At 38.8% G+C, this 20,433-nt stretch overlaps 1 protein-coding gene across 1 annotated transcript in view; it reads right to left on the minus strand.

The window, feature by feature from the left end:
• Positions 1-590: 590 nt before the first annotated feature.
• hnrnpll (heterogeneous nuclear ribonucleoprotein L like) overlaps positions 591-20,433 on the minus strand; it is a 41,428-nt gene continuing 21,585 nt past the window's right edge. Inside the window, 7 exon segments of the mRNA NM_001127432.1 lie at positions 591-2,794; positions 3,968-4,066; positions 4,278-4,335; positions 5,836-6,037; positions 13,857-13,978; positions 16,119-16,336; positions 16,593-16,664. Coding sequence (NP_001120904.1) covers positions 2,739-2,794; positions 3,968-4,066; positions 4,278-4,335; positions 5,836-6,037; positions 13,857-13,978; positions 16,119-16,336; positions 16,593-16,664 — 827 coding nt within the window. The 3' untranslated portion in view covers positions 591-2,738.

Below are 20,433 nucleotides of genomic sequence, written 5' to 3' on the forward strand. Positions count from 1 at the left end.
GCTGCCCCATAATGCAAAGCTGCATATACCATAAAAAAACCACTAGTGATTAGTTAGAGTTGCCAATTAACTTAACATTCCTATAATACTATAAAGATGATAAGCAATAGATTTACATTAATGCAGACAACCACACCAAAGTTTGCTTTATTAATGTAGGAATTAGTTCTGCATTACAACTATGCAGTCCAGACATTTTCTCATACTCTCTAAAGCCTATGCATAAGTCCAGGGATCCCCAATCTTTTTCACTCGTGAGCCACACTCAGATGTAAAAAGTGTTGGTGATCCAAACAAGCATTAAAAAGTTCCAAATAAGGACTGTGATTGGTTATCTGGTAGCCCCATTGTGGACTGATAGCCTGCAGGCTATATGAGAAGAACATATTAGAAGCTTTTAGTCAAACAATACCTAACCTTCAGAATGATACCATTGTATGATAATGGAAAAAAGGTGGATAATGGGAGATTCCAACATAACATGTTATTATTGTCATATAAAAAAATACACAAAACTTAATTAACAGAAGAATAAGAATTGATAGCACATTATGTAATAAAAAAATAATTAAAAATGAATAAATGCAAGGTAAATGTATATATGTTTATTAACATATATAAGTATGAATACAAATTCGTACTTGTATTTATACATGGCATGAAGGGGGTGACGGACTGACAAGTGTCCTTCTATATAATCATTTGTAACGCACAAACTACAGAAACATTGATTCTACTGATTGATGTAACAATATTGACATAACATTGATGTTATTTATTCTAAGATCAGCAGTTGTCCAATTCACCTCACAAATATCTGCCTTCATCCTGAATTTCCAGCATATATGTAAAGTTTTTCATGGAGCCTGCTTACCTCCCATTTCTATGCCACAAACAGCAAATGCCCAGAAGAAACAGCCTTATGCCCTGCATTTCACCTAATAAGTTTCTCCCAGCAATTCCTAGTACACCCCTGCGAGTGGAACTGCTATGATCCACGATGGTGTGGCTAGGAATATGACAGCAGGAGACAAGGCTTATAAGAGGCAGTTTCGAAGAATATGGAATGTATATGGATAAAAAAGGACTTTAGTTGGGCAACAATGACTTGTCTAATGTGGTAAAATTCCTAATGTAATAAACTGGCTTTACTTTCCCTGTTTTCCTTGTTAGTATCTAAGAACCTAATACTAAAATATTACTATAATTGACAGGGATGCATGATTTAATTTACAAGAAATTGCGTTGTAGGTAGTGCTTTTCTAGACAAATACAGTATTGATGGTAACTGAGCTGCATGAATCCATATTGGGGTAAAACAATCCTATTGGGTTTATTTAAAGTTTCAGATTCCAGATCCTGTATACTATAATTCCAGCATATCCACCTCTAGATTCTGTGAAGGTAAAAATAACTCAGGCTGCAGTTTAGCCTTCCCTAGGCTGCCACTGTCGGGCCACTGTCAGACTGTCTTACATGTTACTTCCAACAGGCTTTCAATTGTAATATAATATCTGAAAAAGAAAACAGAAGGGCGTGTGTTCTGACACTGCACTAAGTTTGCCCAGGTGAAGTAACACATAGCCATGAATCTGCAGGAAGTATTTACCAGTCACCTGTTAAAATGCAAACATATTACTGGTTGCTATGGGTTACTGCTCCTGGGCAAACCAAGAACAAGTATGCAGGAACATTTGAAAGTAGGGTGGTTAGTATTATCTGGTTTATGGTGGTGACAACTCCACTCTCTACTTTCTACAAAAAAACCAAGTGCATTCATTTGTGTGCCTTATTATGCCTATAAGATAGCAACGGACTAAAAACAAATCACTTTTTTGTGGCAATTAGAAAAAGTCAGAAGTGGTTGTTCAATATTAGTGGCACATTGGCCAAAAGAAATAAAAAACAATTTGTATATTACAAATACAGAAATTGCAAATGTCCAGATTAACATTCTTAATAAAAGTAGCTGTTCACATTCCATTCAATCAATGCTACAGAAAGTTGCAGTTTGACACTATATTCATATTTAGCTAGTAAGCTCTTCTAAAACAAATAAAAAGAACACTTTGAGGGCCATTTATTAAGTGCAGGGCAGGGTGCTAAGTGTTCTGCATTCCAAAAGAGAGCACAGACCTGCAGTCCACTGCTAAATGCAGGACTGCCTGCTTTTGGTAGCACTGTATTCATGAGAAGTATGCTGGGGAGTCATGTAGGCATCCTGCCCCTCACCCCAAACTTGTGTGTCATTCAGATGCACAAGTTAGGGAATGCCACCAGACGCAGGCCACAACAAGGTCCTGGACTTACCACCTACCATATGGCAGGCAGTAAAAAAAGGCTAACTAACCTTATGCTAGGCTTTTCAATCAAAGCAGCAGGTCCAAAGTAAATGCCCCCCCCCCCCCACCCCTTACTGCTCCTGCACTTGGAGCAGGGGAAGTAATAAATGACCCTTTTTGTTCATTACAGTATAGCTTCCTTGAGTCTCAATTAATGTGCACTTTAAAAAAATACAGACCTCAACTATATTTAAACATGAGCTAAGAATAAAAACTGAGTTTCATTTTAAACATGTAGTGCTGCTTTAACCCTGTCAAAAGGCAAGAAATCCACCCAATGACTGGTATCCATAAAATAATTAAAAAAAACACAACATTGTTACACATGCACATTATGAAATGATGAAAATGATAGAAACACTGTTCAGTTCCCAAGATGCTTTTCCTTGCACGTAGTCACAGATGGGATGAAGTGGAGAAGCAGAGCTTCAGAGTGTAGGGATTAGAACCATCTGCAGGAAAGAAAAATGAACAGACTTTTGTTAACTGGGGACGGAGTAAGAATCATGGGCAAGCATTAGCAGAATGTACAATGTGTTCACATTTTAAAGGAACTGGAAGTGAAATGAGTTTGTTTACAAAAAGTCTGAACAGACAAGAAGACTAGCCAACCCTGGGCAAAGCACCAAGTAATAAGGAAGTAAAGTACACCAACATCAGACTGACACTGGGCTAGATGAGCAATTATTGCTGTCTAAATTCTTGTAGGGAATGATATAGAAAGGATACAACACTACTGGCGAGCGGTCAGCAAGGGACATTGGGGAGCAGTATTTTGCCAGCAAGTGTTGTTGTCTCTTAGGCTGATGCCACACGAGGCGTAGGGCTGATATTTTCGGCAAGTGGAAAAACGCTTGGCGAAAATTCAGCCCTACGCCTGCTACTTGTGCCTGCACCCGAATGAATGGGATACGCTCGGGTGCAGGCACATGTAGCCGATATACGCATGAAAACTGGAGACTTTGCATTCTCATGCGTTTTCATGCGTATATCGGCTACATGTGCCTGCACCCGAGCGTATTCCATTCATTTGGGTGCAGGCACAAGTTGCAGGCGTAGGGCTGAATTTTCGCCAAGCGTTTTTCCGCTTGCCGAAAATATCAGCCCTACGTCTCGTGTGGCATCAGCCTTATCTCGACTGTTATCAGGTGACATTTTCCCACTTTCTCAGCTTTTACAGTTCAAGCGCTAAAGGTGAGGGCACACTGGGCATACAGTCCGCTTCCCCCCACCTGCATTCTGTAGACAGGCTCCTGTGTCTAGCTACATAGGTACAGCATTTGCCTGAGAGCAGCTACACAAAGTGAAGATTGGCCTTAAAGACACAAAAGCATGCATTTTTGGCCTAGTCGCTGCTCTATGTAGCTGCACTCAGGCCGACGCTGTGCCTGTCCGTGCAGATAAATATCGGAGCATATAGTAGTGGATCTGCTTCTCTCCACCTATCTACAAAATGCAGGTGGAGTGAAATGGACTGTACACCAAGTGTGCCCACACCCTTACCTTCTTCCAATCAAATTCTGGGTTTGGGAAAAACAGAAAATATACTATATTTAGCTTCACTAATGTGATTTGTAATTATGCACATATTGGCCAAAATCTGCTCTAAAGAATGAAACACTTACTAGGAACTCTTATTTGGTAGTGATTTAATACTGTGAGTGCTTCTACAGCTTCAGTCTTGGATTCCCACTCTAGCAGTCCAGAGAGTGTTTTAGATGATGCTAGAGGACATAGAAAAGGAACATTCATGACTACAGTTAATAATCAAAATATAAACATTATATAGTTATATATAGTTTATATATATATATATATATATATATATATATATATATATATATATATATATATAGTATAGTATAGTATAGTATATATATATATATATATATATATATACACACACACACACAGACATATATTTGTTTTACTTACGTTTTGCATCAAACACTTTAAATTTAATAAACGTGGAAACTTCATGATCTTCACATAGCTGCAATAAAATGAGAACACCTTTTAGATAATATGACCAGTTTTTATAATAAAGCTAAATTAATGTGCAACTAAGTGTCCTGCTGTATTCACCTATGGGATGTACATGACTGACTATAGCTCAGTTTGCCCTGGGTGCATATATAATCCCCCAGGCACTTTGTGTGACTTTTTTCTTTCAGTAACTAAGGAAATTGTTTTTTTTTTTTTTTTTTTTTACACTAGTCTGTAGTTCTGTTACCCAGAAGTTAGGGGTCTGGGTAAGTAACTGAGCAGAGGGTTTAACAGACTATTTGAATTCAGGCTGAACTGAGCAAAGCATTCTGTTCTGTATTTCTAATGGAAATCCCTTCTCTCAGCTTCTCCTCATCCCTTCTTTATGTCACATCTATGTTTCCTTCAGAAAGTCAATTTCAGATAGTGCTCAGGAACGGAGAGCCATGGGATGGGTTCAGGTAGCACAAGCAAGTAAATATGAGAGTACATTGTCAGCTGTAGGTCAACCAAATTAGGATCATTTATGTTCCTTAATTCTATGTGGGGATAGCAAGGATATTGGGCTTCATCATTTTAAAACTCATTTGTGTGGCACCAAACTAAGCAGTAAAAATTAGCAAGGAAGAAAAGGCAGCTACAGAAAACATAGCCACTTTTAAGAATATATATTACTTATATTAGCCACAGTTTTCCTTTTAGCTATGGCTTTCGCATGGATGTGTAGTATTGCAGTTAACCTGACAGACTCCGGTCACTTAAAAGACTTTTTCAAAGGTTTTCAAGTTGTAGCGAGTATTTCTGCACTGGAAAACAGCTAACAAGTACAAACACATCTGATAATACATTCTGTACACTGGGAAGCATTATAGGCTCTATTAAGCAGCCAATGGGAGCAGTAATGACCACCCCCACCCTAGAACTAAGGGGTAACTACATAAACTCTTGCCACTCAAAAATATTTAGAGAGTTACATAGTTTATTTAAGACATTTTCTATTAAATCAAAAATGACATATGAGTCAATGGTTTTTACACGTTTTGTACCCTTTAGTACTTATTCATAAGGAGCTACAATGCCATAATGATGAAACATGTACAGACAAATCCTAACTATAAGCAAAAGCAGCAGTCATTTGGATTGACTGCTCTAACATTTGGAAAGGTTAAGAGCTCAACAGAAATGCACCCAGACACAGTACATGAACGGCCTCCTGCCTTCTTACTATGCTTTTAACTCTTTATAGGAGTAACATGATTCCCTCCCAAATATGTTTTCAGTTTGCCTCGCAGCGCTTAGCACAATGCTGCAAATAACTGTAGGACTAGGTATTCACACATGGTACTAATTCACACACCAGCAAAGGGCGTCATTTTTTTTGCTTTTGGGTCAGAGCACTCTGGCATTCACTGTGAACCATATGGAGCAATGCAACGCCATGTCAGAGGCTAATTGGCAGACAAACATTCAAATGCCATAGTCTTGGCGTGCCCCTGATCCAATTTACCTTTTGGAACATTTCTTCTTCCACTGACAAGGGAACATTGTAATAATGCAGGACACAAGATGGAGGCTGGATAATATTCTTGGAAGCTTGGCCAGCGCTGGTAAACCGGTTGTTTTTGCTCATAGCAAAATCCTTATAACTGCTTGTACCATCCTCCAATTCAAATATCTGGCTGGGAACAACTGAGTGCTGCTTGGAAACACTAAGATTGTACAAACAAAACAATTACACAACAAAAAATACACTATATATGTTTTTGTACCACAGTACAAAAGTTTTCAGCTGCACGTGAAATATTCAGCATTACTTTTCTAGAGTAATGTTGCCTTGTCAGGCACAAAAACTACCCACCAATAGTGGTGACAGGCAATTTTCATTCATCTTAAAAGATTTGTTCACCTTCACAAAACTGCTTTGTACATACATATTTACACACACACACACACACACACACACACACACTCTGCACTCCTGGCTCTGATGCTTTGAAAACATTATTTGAAGCCAGCTGAGAAGAACCGACTCCTATTATTTTAAGAGGCAGACCCAGAGAACAGAAGGGAATAAAGAAACTGCTTATAATAGTATTTATATTTACATTTAACCCTTTTAAGCATATAACACAGTTTTAACATGTTTAATTAAAGACAGTTCGCTAGCTTCAGATACCTGTTGTATTGTGCCAAAACTGTTTACATAAATGCAGCAAGGAAAAAAAAAGAAATTAACAGCGCTGCGGAATATGTTGGCACTTTATAAATAAATGTTAATAATAATTTTTACCATTTAGTTTCAGTTTTTGCAGAACAGTAACCATTTGCTGCCATCTTATGGCTGTTTATGGTTTTACAACCCTTGCATTCTGTTTTTCTTGTTGGCTTTTTTTAATACATTTTTTTGCAATAAACTCCGTTTCTGGTATTTCTTTTGAGAGATATATATATATATATATATATATATATATACAGTGGCTTGCAAAAGTATTCGGCCCCCTTGAACTTTTCCACATTTTGTCACATTACAGCCACAAACATGAATCAATTTTATTGGAATTCCACGTGAAAGACCAATACAAAGTGGTGTACACGTGAGAAGTGGAACGAAAATCATACAGGATTCCAAACATTTTTTACAAATAAATAACTGCAAAGTGGGGTGTGCCTATTATTCAGTCCCCTTTGGTCTGAGTGCAGTTAGTTGCCCATAGACATTGCCTGATGAGTGCTAATGACTAAATAGAGTGCACCTGTGTGTAATCTAATGTCAGTACAAATACAGCTGCTCTGTGACGGCCTCAGAGGTTGTCTAAGAGAATATTGGGAGCAACAACACCATAAAGTCCAAAGAACACACCAGACAAGTCAGGGATAAAGTTATTGAGAAATTTAAAGCAGGCTTAGGCTACAAAAAGATTTCCAAAGCCTTGAACATCCCACGGAGCACTCTTCAAGTGATCATTCAGAAATGGAAGGAGTATGGCACAACTGTAAACCTACCAAGACAAGGCCGTAAACTCACAGGCCGAACAAGGAGAGCGCTGATCAGAAATGCAGCCAAGAGGCCCATGGTGACTCTGGACGAGCTGCAGAGATCTACAGCTCAGGTGGGGGAATCTGTCCATAGGCAACTATTAGTCGTGCACTGCACAAAGTTGGCCTTTATGGAAGAGTGGCAAGAAGAAAGCCATTGTTAACAGAAAACCATAAAAAGTCCCGTTTGCAGTTTGCCACAAGCCATGTGGGGGACACAGCAAACATGTGGAAGAAGGTGCTCTGGTCAGATGAGACCAAAATGGAACTTTTTGGCCAAAATGCAAAACGCTATGTGTGGCGGAAAACTAACACTGCACATCACTCTGAACACACCATCCCCACTGTCAAATATGGTGGTGGCAGCATCATGCTCTGGGGGTGCTTCTCTTCAGCAGGGACAGGGAAGCTGGTCAGAGTTGATGGGAAGATGGATGGAGCCAAATACAGGGCAATCTTGGAAGAAAACCTCTTGGAGTCTGCAAAAGACTAGAGACTGGGGCGGAGGTTCACCTTCCAGCAGGACAACGACCCTAAACATAAAGCCAGGGCAACAATGGAATGGTTTAAAACAAAACATATCCATGTGTTAGAATGGCCCAGTCAAAGTCCAGATCTAAATCCAATCGAGAATCTGTGGCAAGATCTGAAAACTGCTGTTCACAAACGCTGTCCATCTAATCTGACTGAGCTGGAGCTGTTTTGCAAAGAAGAATGGGCAAGGATTTCAGTCTCTAGATGTGCAAAGCTGGTAGAGACATACCCTAAAAGCCTGGCAGCTGTAATTGCAGCAAAAGGTGGTTCAACAAAGTATTGACTCAGGGGGCTGAATAATTACGCACACCCCACTTTGCAGTTATTTATTTGTAAAAAATGTTTGGAATCATGTATTATTTTCGTTCCACTTCTCACGTGTACACCACTTTGTATTGGTCTTTCACGTGGAATTCCAATAAAATTGATTCATGTTTGTGGCTGTAATGTGACAAAATGTGGAAAAGTTCAAGGGGGCCGAATACTTGGGCAGTCCGGAAAATATTATATATATATATATATATATATATATATAAATAAATGCCCAGGGTGCTAGCAAAAATATATAAAGCAAGACAGTGAGCTGCACACACCAGGACTTGGCAAAAAAAGTTTATTTAAGCAAAGAAATCCAACGTTTCGAGCAACGACAAGATATACATGTCGGGCATCTAAAACATCCTAGTTTGGCATCATTTAACCAGGTAGAAGGACTCTTGACCGGCAAATAACTCCGGAAAGGGTCACTAGTAACCAGCATATCTCTTAGGTTCTTGCCTCTACGATAGCCGATTAACGGGGGCTTCTGGCACAATCTACCCAGTGTCATGTCAGCCTTAACAATCGCCCAATTAGTGCTCAAAGATTTGCCCAGATATTGTGTTACACTATTATACTGGGTGGAAAAGATCAAGTCCCTCTCCTTGTGTTTCTCATTCTCGCCACTTACAATCTTTCTTGCTTTCTCTAAAGCAATCTGCAATGCTTTTTCTCCATAGCCACGCTGTAAAAATCTCTCTCTCATCTCTAACAATTGTTGATCACGTATACAGTGGTGTGAAAAACTATTTGCCCCCTTCCTGATTTCTTATTCTTTTGCATGTTTGTCACACAAAATGTTTCTGATCATCAAACACATTTAACTATTAGTCAAAGATAACACAAGTAAACACAAAATGCAGTTTTTAAATGAGGGGTTTTATTATTTAGGGAGAAAAAAAATCCAAACCTACATGGCCCTGTGTGAAAAAGTAATTGCCCCCTGAACCTAATAACTGGTTGGGCCACCCTTAGCAGCAATAACTGCAATCAAGTGTTTGCGATAACTTGCAACGAGTCTTTTACAGCGCTCTGGAGGAATTTTGGCCCACTCATCTTTGCAGAATTGTTGTAATTCAGCTTTATTTGAGGGTTTTCTAGCATGAACCGCCTTTTTAAGGTCATGCCACAACATCTCAATAGGATTCAGGTCAGGACTTTGACTAGGCCACTCCAAAGTCTTCATTTTGTTTTTCTTCAGCCATTCAGAGGTGGATTTGCTGGTTTGTTTTGGGTCATTGTCCTGCTGCAGCACCCAAGATCGCTTCAGCTTGAGTTGACGAACAGATGGCCGGACATTCTCCTTCAGGATTTTTTGGTAGACAGTAGAATTCATGGTTCCATCTATCACAGCAAGCCTTCCAGGTCCTGAAGCAGCAAAACAACCCCAGACCATCACACTACCGCCACCATATTTTACTGTTGGTATGATGCTCTTTTTCTGAAATGCTGTGTTACTTTTACGCCAGATGTAACGGGACACGCACCTTCCAAAAAGTTCAACTTTTGTCTCGTCGGTCCACAAGATATTTTCCCAAAAGTCTTGGCAATCATTGAGATGTTTTTTAGCAAAATTGAGATGAGCCATAATGTTCTTTTTGCTTAAAAGTGGTTTGCGCCTTGGAAATCTGCCATGCAGGCCGTTTTTGCCCAGTCTCTTTCTTATGGTGGAGTCGTGAACACTGACCTTAATTGAGGCAAGTGAGGCCTGCAGTTCTTTAGATGTTGTCCTGGGGTCTTTTGTGGCCTCTCGGATGAGTTGTCTCTACGCTCTTGGGGTAATTTTGGTCGGCCGGCCACTCCTGGGAAGGTTCACCACTGTTCCATGTTTTTGCCATTTGTGGATAATGGCTCTCACTGTGGTTCGCTGGAGTCCCAAAGCTTTAGAAATGGCTTTATAACCTTTACCAGACTGATAGATCTCAATTACTTTTGTTCTCATTTGTTCCTCAATTTCTTTGGATCTTGGCAGGATGTCTAGCTTTTGAGGTGCTTTTGGTCTACTTCTCTGTGTCAGGTAGCTCCTATTTAAGTGATTTCTTGATTGAAACAGGTGTGGCAGTAATCAGGCCTGGGGGTGACTACAGAAATTGATATTGAAATTGAAAATTGAAATTGATAAACCACAGTTACGTTATTTTTTAACAAGGGGGGCAATCACTTTTTCACACAGGGCCATGTAGATTTGGAGTTTTTTTTCTCCCTTAATAACGTAAACCTTCATTTAAAAACTGCATTTTGTGTTCAATTATGTTATCTTTGACTAATAGTTAACGGTTTTTGATGAGCAGAAACATTTAAGTGTGACAAACATGCAAAAGAATAAGAAATCAGGAAGGGGGCAAATAGTTTTTCACACCACTGTAACTGGGTCAGAATTATTGCGAAACACTCTGCAGAATTGTGAGATAGGCAAAGATCTCTTAAGAGCAGGTGCATGTGCACTCGTAGCGTGCAACAGAGTATTTCGGTCTGTAGATTTCCTAAAGAGAGAATAATCAATAGTCCCTGTACCAATCGTCAACTGCAAATCAAGAAACTGTACCTCACTATCGCAAGTTGAAGTAAACTTAATTTCATCCATACACATATTCAGGTCATTTACCATTAATTGGAAGTCTGTTTTCTCCCCCAACCAGACAATACAGATATCATCGATGAATCATCTCTTATACAAAAGAAATCTATGACCATATTTCGGTAGAATATATCTGTTTTCGAATTGGTACATGAAGAGATTGGCATATGCCGGAGCCATCGATGCCCCCATCGTCGTACCTGTTAATTGCTGGTAATACTGGGTTTCAAATCGAAAGTAATTAAACTTCAAGCATACTTCAAGTAGATCTAGGACAAACTGAACTGGAGGCCCCGTATAGTCACTGTAACATTCAATAGAACTACGGACTGCAGCTAATCCTCCCATATGAGGTATACTGGTATACAAACTTACCACATCTATGGTTGCCAGATATACCTCTCGATCACGTGGTATTATGAGGTCTCAAATGATCTTCAGAAAATGGGGTGTATCCTGAAGGTACGAAAATGTAGACTGCACCACCGGTTGTAGTATCTTATCTATATATACACCTAATGGCTGTAACAAACTGTTCCTTGCTGACACAATAGGTCTCCCCGGTGGTGCAGTCATACTCTTATGCACCTTGGGCAGTGTGTATAACACCGGACATTTGGGATGCAAGGTAGTTAGATAATCAAATAAGGATTGAGAGATCCACTTATTATTCAATGCCCCCAGCAATAACTTATCGATACAAGTCTTAAAGCCCCATACTGGATCGCCATTAAGTTTTTTGTACACCTTATTGTCAGAGAGCTGACTTAAAACCTCATTTCTATAATCCTCATAGTTAAGTAACACTATGCCCCTTCCCTTATCAGCAGGGCGAATAACTATTGAGGTGTCATTGCGTAGAGAATCAATGGCCAATCTCTCAGTCCGGGAAAGATTGCTCCTAATTCTTAACCCCTGGGATGCTTAAGCTACAATGTCCTTCTCCACAGCGCTTTTAAATAACTTAACCGCAGAATTTTGTGTAGGGGGGCAGAATTGACTTTTTAGTTTTAAATTCGCCTCATCCACAGCACTATCTGTCAATTCAGTTCCAAAATAGTCCTTCAAGTTCAATGTCCTAATAAATCTGAAAAAGTCAATGTCCCACTGAAATTTGTTAAACTCACTTGTAGGCACAAAGGTAAGTCCCATACCTTATCGGAGGCTGAGCTAACGGTATTGCAAAAGGGACTTACCTTTGTGCCTACAAGTGAGTTTAACAAATTTCAGTGGGACATTGACTTTTTCAGATTTATTAGGACATTGAACTTGAAGGACTATTTTGGAACTGAATTGACAGATAGTGCTGTGGATGAGGCGAATTTAAAACTAAAAAGTCAATTCTGATGAGAGAGATGAGAGATAGATTTTTACAGCGTGGCTATGGAGAAAAAGCATTGCAGATTGCTTTAGAGAAAGCAAGAAAGATTGTAAGTGGCGAGAATGAGAAACACAAGGAGAGGGACTTGATCTTTTCCACCCAGTATAATAGTGTAACACAATATCTGGGCAAATCTTTGAGCACTAATTGGGCGATTGTTAAGGCTGACATGACACTGGGTAGATTGTGCCAGAAGCCCCCGTTAATCGGCTATCGTAGAGGCAAGAACCTAAGAGATATGCTGGTTACTAGTGACCCTTTCCGGAGTTATTTGCCGGTCAAGAGTCCTTCTACCTGGTTAAATGATGCCAAACTAGGATGTTTTAGATGCCCGACATGTATATCTTGTCGTTATATGACGCCTTGTGCGACTTTTACGCATCTGCATACTGGACGAAGGTTTTCAATACGGCACCGCATTACTTGCACTACAACACATGTTATATATTTGATTACATGCCCATGTGGGCTTTCATACGTTGGCAAGACGGATTTGACGTTGCGCCAGCGTATGGATGCCCACAGATCGGCGATTAATATAGCGTTCAGGGATAATGCTACCATAAAACCTGTTGCTAAGCATTTCCTAGATGTGGGACATCGGTTGCCCACTTTTAGTTATAAAGCCATTGACCATGTACCTATGCCGAGACGGGGTGGTGACAGATCGAGGTTGTTGCTCCAACGTGAATCCTTTTGGATTAAGAAATTAGATACACTCTCGCCAAAAGGACTTAATGAGTATTGTTCTCTTAATTGTTTTCTACCTGTTAGGTGATTTTAAAGTACATTATGCACTGTAATATTACTGGGATAGTTTATGTGTAAATATGGGATTTGTTTACTCTGCTGTGGGCATAGTCTATGTCTGATTGGAGTAGGGAGGCTGGTTGACTGATGCGTCACGCATGGGTGGCGTTAATTATGTATATAAAGTTTTATTGATTAGATTGTGTGTTGAGGGTATAACATTGTGAACAAGGTCCTAGACCCGGACCGAAACGTTGATGTAATAACCATGTAATTGCCTAAAATAAAGACAAGCATTTGGCATTGGAGTGCGCATAATCTGTGGAGTATTTTGTATATATATATATATATATATATATACACATATATATATATATATATATATATATATATATATATATATATATATATATATATATATATATATATAATATATATATATATATATATATATATACATACATACACACACACACACATATACATACATACACACATGTGCATAAATAGTGAATAATGTATTGTATTGTATTATACAGGGAAATAAAGTCACAGAGGAGTACCGAAGGCTTAGTGCTTTTATAAAGGTCATAGGACCCCGAGGTGACTTCCAATATTCATATTTTACAAATTGGTGGAACATTATTTATTATGATAAAGTTTCAGAGAGTCATGTGACAGAAATTACATCACTGCGCACCGATTATAACTGGTTGAATCATTAAGCACCTTTTATATAGATATAGTTTAAAGAATATTCATGGCTCTTTATATATATATATATTTAGATAATATATAATAAATCCAAATCTGAGATCATGGTGACTATATAAATTACCGAGATTACTCATCTTGATTCTATATGCATTATAAATGTATAAGTAGAATTTAGAAGCAAAAATTGATTTACTAAAATTATTCACTAGCTTACCAAACGTTTAATCTCTTTCCAAAAAGTTTCACATTATTTAAGTGCGTTACTGCTCTTTCTACAGCATATTCATCTCCCATTTCTACAAGAGCTGTACCAGGAATGGTCTTCATAAACTTTACCTGTTGGTTTAACAAAATGAATAATCCTGTGTTGCCACATAAGAAACAAACCTACAGCATGTATATGTTAAAGTCATCAATTCAACATATCATTTTTCTAATTGTGCTTTAAGAGTATCAATATCAAAGTCCTAATCAAAATTAAAAGCCCTGTGTGCATACTGAATGTATAAAGCTGGCCATACATGTGGCGATCTGACGATGTTTTCTGCGACCATCGGTCGCACGAAACATCGTCAGATCCGCCACACACCATTCAGGGCTGAATCGGCAGGTAAGGAGGTAGAAACAATAGGATTTCTACCTCCTTCTGCCGATTCAGCGCTGAAGGGAGATTTTGGTCAGCGCCTTCTATGGCGCCCGATCAAAATTTTCAAACTGGTCTGATCGGCGAGTCGGCCGATATCAGCAGCTTCCTGCGATATCGGTCGACTCGCCGACATACCATACACGCACCGAATATCGTACGAAACGAGGTTTTGTACGATATTATCGGTGCGTGTATGGCCACCTTAGGGCTAATTGTCCAAACAAGTAGAAGCAAGCCCTGCTATTTAAGCTAGAGGCTTCAGTAGTGAAGCCAAGGCAATTTATGTTCCAGAAATATTTCTTGCTTCCCAAATCCTAAGGCAGGGATGTCAAACTGGCAGCCTGTGGGTCATGTTTATGCAACAAGTACACTACAGAGAGGGTATGATTTAATCCTCAATTACTGTGGGTGCCAAATGCAAGGCACCCCAACTGATTGCAATCACTTACCTGATATCCTGGGCTGGTAGTCCAGTTAGCAGAAAACTAGACTGGCCCGGGGTACATCTGTGCGATACTCTTTCTGCTTCTTCTTTCTTTGCACGGGCACGCATGCACAGTAGTCTAAAATGCCAAACTTACAAAAGTGCATGCATCAGCCATGGGATTTTGAAGAAAGAAAATGGAGAAGAAGATGATCGTTCTGTGGTGCTCACACAGAGGTATCCTGGGGCCGATGCACTGGACCAAGTTATTGATTACAATAAGTAGAGATTGTCTAACATTTGGCATCCCCCAGTGATTGAAACTTTTCTTCCCCTTTAAAGCAACAATCTGTCAACCAGACACTTAAAGGAACAGTAACATCAAAAAATTAAAAAGTGTTTTTATTAAAGTGTTTTTAGTGGTTTATCTGTTATCTGCTAAGTAACCTGTGCCTTTTCTCAATTGAAAGGCTGCCCCCATGGCTACACAGCAGCTAACTTATATAAACTATAGTAGTCTTTCTGAGGCAAACACACCAGTTGTAGCAATGCAGGGCAACAGTACATTATATTGTTATTACTTTTATACACTTTCATTTTTTGGTGTTACTGTTCCTTTAAGATAAGCTCATAAAAAAGTATATTTTACATTTAGTCACACTATAAATGAATATAAAATATGCCACCCCTTTACAGCTGTACAGAAATATTATGTCTTTAGCAGGGATAGGCAGTCTTTGCCACTCCTTCTTAAGTATCCCCGCATCACCATCTAACTTTATTTCCAAAAGGGGTCACCTCTTGTATCTAGTGACAGGGAATAATACAACTGATAAATAGGCTCCTAACGGACAAAATTGTTTTTAGCAGGGTTTTCTCTGGGAAACCAACTAAAACCAGATACTGAGTATAGAACTAAGAGAGGAGCAATGGCTAAAGATTCAGCAAATGAAACAAGAGGGTAAAGTTGTGGGACAGCTGAATTTAAAAAGGGTAAAAGAAATAGAAAAGCCAGAAATGTAAAGTAATAGACAAGCAGTATATAAGAATAACAGGGAAACCGAAGATTGCAGAAAACAAAAGAAAAGGGGCAGGATTCAAAACGGAGAGATAAAAGGGGCAATGGTGAGAGCAAGAAAAGGAGAAAACACCTAATAAATAAACAGAAAAGAGTATGACAGGAGGATAAGGTGGAGGGACAGAGAGGATGGAAAAAACAGATGTAAAGGGGGATGAAAGAGCATAAGGCATTACTGTAGACATAAGTATATATTCTAATTTGGGAAAAATACATATATCTATGTATGTGAAGGTATCGGCCTTACTTTTATTTGGGACCTGAATAAATATTGGTTTGCAGGTGTAGCTTCAAAGAACCTTGTAAGACTTAATTAGATCTAGTTTACCTTTTCAATGTTGCCATATAGGCAAAATAGGTTGAAAACCCGTGAGCAATTCATCTTTTGCTGATGTAAGCCACTAACCATGGCTACTGAGCCTACAGGTGGGCCCCCATGCATGTATGAGGAGGAGGCCTGGGGTAGAGGATAGGCAACAAGCTCTGGAGTATCTCTTGATCCCATCCTGTACAGGTTAGGCAAAGGCAACAAAGGGCCATGGTTTCCTAGGGAGACAAGAAAAGGGTTAATTAAAAAAAACTCTTATCACCCCCCCCTTACACTTGACACATCTATGAGGAACTGTACATTAATCACTTTCCTGCCATTTAAAACATGTTCAGCTTGAGCTGTAAAGAACCAGAGAAACTGAGGTTATAGTGTATGTGTGGGCAAATGATTCCCCAGTGGCTAAAACATCTTCATATACTGTAAGTCTCTAATAAATACAGGTAGGTAAAAGCTATCTGTTTCTGCACTTACCATAACCATCATATCTGTAGGAAGATGGGTGATCCCCCAGAATGGCCTGTCTCTGACGCCCTTTGCCACGATCTAAGAGGAAAATAATGAGAAAGCAGTACCAGTGAGAAGTCACATTAGACAGAAAATGTAGAGCATAAACTGATGGTTGGCTTGATAGAACTGCATGAGTTCTTAAAAGGGTTAATTCACCATCAAAGTAACTTTTAGAATGTTACAGAACGGCCAATTCTTACCAACTTTTTAATTAGCCTTCAGTTTTTGTTTTTGAGCTATTTTTGCCTTCTCTTTCAAGCCTTCCAATGGGGGTCACTGACCCCGGCAGCCCATAAACTATTGCTATGTGAGGCTACAATTTTATTGTTACTGTCATTGTTTTTGACATTTTCCTTTCTATCAATGCACTCTCTTGTTCATATTCTAGCTTCTCATTCAACCCAGCCTTGTTGCTAGGGTAATTTGGACCTAGCAACCACATGGTGAAATTCAAAACTGGAAAGCTAACAAAAAGCTAAATATTTCAAAAACCACAAAGAGAAAATGAAGACCAACTGCAAATTGTCTCAGAATATCATAATTTAAGTTAATTTAAAGGAGAACAACCGCTTTAATCATAGGAAACATCACAAAACAACCTCAGCGCTAACCAAAGGCCAGAAAATTAGCATGTCCCCAGCAATACCTGCAAACTGATGGACAAAAGCTAAAGTGGAGAAAAAAATATGTGACTAAGCTACTGGATTGGTGTCTGTCAGAACTGATATCTATTGTATCCATTAGTGACGCACCAAACCCAGTTTTTTTGGGGTTTGGCCAAACCCCTAAATCCATGTTAAGAGATTCAGCCGAATACAGAACCGAATTAGCATATGCTAATTAGGATTTCAAAGGGTTAAATGTTGCCGTGCGTGAAGTGAAAAATTTTACACTTCCGTGTTTATGCAGTGACATTAACCCTTCCAAACCCTAATTAGCATATACTAATTAGAATTCGGATTCGTTTCGACACTTTAAAAAATGTTATTTCTTTGATATTCATTACTGCTCTTTCACTTGGGAGAGAAAGTATAATTTTCTGAATCAATTATTTGTCAGTATCATATATTAAATGAAAGAGTGCATGGAGGAATAATTAGTGACTGGTACAAGAATTAATTTGAGGCTGAGCCTGTTAAAACATTCATCTAACTAAGAGTCTCAAGGACATCAAAAATGTCCTAAAAGGGGCTGTTCAGCATTAAACCATGATGTAGAGCAGGAATCCCCAACCTTTCTTACTCGTGAGCCACAGGCAAATGTAAAAAGACTTAGAGAGCAACAAAAGCACCATAAAAGTTCATAGAGGAGCCAAATAAGGGCTAAGATTGGCTATTAGGCAGCCTCTATGCACACTATCAGCTTACAGGGGGCTTTATTTGGTAGTTAATTTTTTTTCAACCAACTCTTGCCACCACTACATTATAGAAAGTGCTATTCTAAGATAACATGCAACTGGTCTTCATTCAGCAGCTGACTGGTTGCTTGGGTCCAATTTAACCTAGCAGCCAGGATGTGGTTTGAAGCAAGACAGGAATATGAACAGGAGAGGGCCTTAATAGAAACATAAGTTATAAAAAGTAACAATAACAAGAGAATTGTAGCATTACAGAGCAATAGTGTTGGCTGCTGGGGTCAGTAACCCACATTTAAAAGCTGGAAAGAGGGAGAAGAGGAAGGCAAATAATTAAAAACCATAAAAAAAAAACATGAAGACTGGTGGGAAAAGTTGCTAAGAATAAGCTATTGTATAACACACTACCACTTAACCTTAAAGAAGAAGGAAAGGTAAACACTAAGTAAGCTTTATCAGAAAGGTCTATGTAAATACAGCCACAAGCACTTACAGTAATGCTGCACTGTCCTCTATCAAAAGAAACACAGGATTTCTTGTCTCTTTTTTTGTAAACATGATGTTCCAGTGTCTGACTCCCTCTCTCAGAAACATCCTTAATTCCCGTGGCCAGAGTATGAGCATCTCTCTCCTCTCTTGCTCCTCCCTCCCACCAAAATGCTAAGAACTCCCCCCTCCCTTAGGAATGTGTGATCTCAGCTATCATGGCTAGAGCTGCAAGAAGGAAGCTACTTAAAATGGCAGCTGCTATCTTAAGCAAATGGAGAAAGCCTCTAAAGCTGTTTACTCAGGTATGGCAATGGTTTCTGCAGAATAAATATAGTGTTCTAGGTGGCATTAATGTGGCAAATCTATTGGCAGTAAAATGCCAAAATGACTTTCCTTCTCCTTTAAGATGAAGCACCCCTAAACATTAAATGCATGGCAATAAGTAGACATAGTGCTATGCAACTGCAGTGGGTTGCAGGAGGATAGGGGTTGCAGCCACTGCACAATCATAAAATGCTGCAGAGCAGCACAACCTCAACTCCTGCTTCCCAATCCTTCTGGTTAGCAATCTTATGCAAATGCTACTTGTTATGTCTCCTTCAACAATCGATTTTGTACAGACTTGCTTTCAAGTCACAGGAATAACATTTTAATATAATCTAAATAAATGATGTGAAAAATTAAACTACATTCCCATTCAAACTGGGAGATTACTTCCTAGAACATAGCCAAAAAATCACTGGCCCATGAAAAATATGACAGTGTGGTCACAGTTCTACACAGAAAAAATGTATGGGATCTGTTATCCAGAAGACTTATTAAGAAAGCTCCAAATTACAGGGAAGCCATCTCCCACAGACCCTATTTTAATTATTCAAATGTTTAAAAACTATTCCCCTTTTCTCTGTAATAATAAAACAGTACCTTGTACTTGATCCCAACTAAGATATAAATAATCCTCATTGGTGGCAAAACAATTCTCTTGGGGTTATTAAATGTTTAAATAATTTCCTAGTAGGCTTAAGGTATGGAGATCCAAATTATGGAAAGATCTCTTATCTGGAATACCACAGATCCGGAGCATTTTGGATAACAATTTCCCATACTGTATTACTGCAATGCAGTAGGAAAATGCACAAACCTATGTTGTAATTTCCAGAACAGTATATTCTACATTACCCGGCAGCTGCACCATTCTACCCAGTTATCCAACTTTTTATTTATAAAGAAGTTCATAATATATCAGTAGAGATAATACAACATATACACCTATAATTTACACTGGTGGCTGTACACTGATGAATTGCACCATACTTTATAAATATGATTCAAAATAATACAAGCTATTAATGCATTATATTGTTGACAATAGCAGACAGTACAACAAAGTTTACCAAGGAGTTCAAAATACTGTTGCATACAACACAATATGTAAAGAATAAAAGAAATGAAAAATATCAGAGCATGTTATTAAGACAGTACCTGGGTCCTACTAATAGCTGCACCAGCAACACACTGGGTCTCCTTTCAAGAGGTTTCTGCATAATCCCAAAATTAGCTGTATAACATGGTTTCATAGTTGGTTAACACAGCAGACAATGTGGAAATATAAATGAACATTCAACTGAGTCGGTTACATGCAAAGAGAAAAATAGCAAGACTGTACATTGCTGTTACATGCTATAAGTTCATAGATTTCTATTTTACACTTAACAAGTTACAACAGCATTACAAAAAAATAATATGTATCCGAAGAGCAATATGTCTGAAAACAGATCTGAAAAGGGACTGATGGTATGTTCAGCAGCCATAAAAAAGGACTTAAATTGGCCATACATGGGTCGGTTAAAGCTGCAGACAGACCCAGCCTGTGTACGGGCCCCTCCAAAGAGCATTCCCGACAGATATCTGGTCAAAAATTGTCCAGATGTCAATTGGGCAGGTGTGATTTTCCTATTAGAT

This window comes from Xenopus tropicalis, chromosome 5 (genome assembly GCF_000004195.4).
Source record: "Xenopus tropicalis strain Nigerian chromosome 5, UCB_Xtro_10.0, whole genome shotgun sequence".
Lineage (NCBI taxonomy): Eukaryota > Metazoa > Chordata > Amphibia > Anura > Pipidae > Xenopus > Xenopus tropicalis.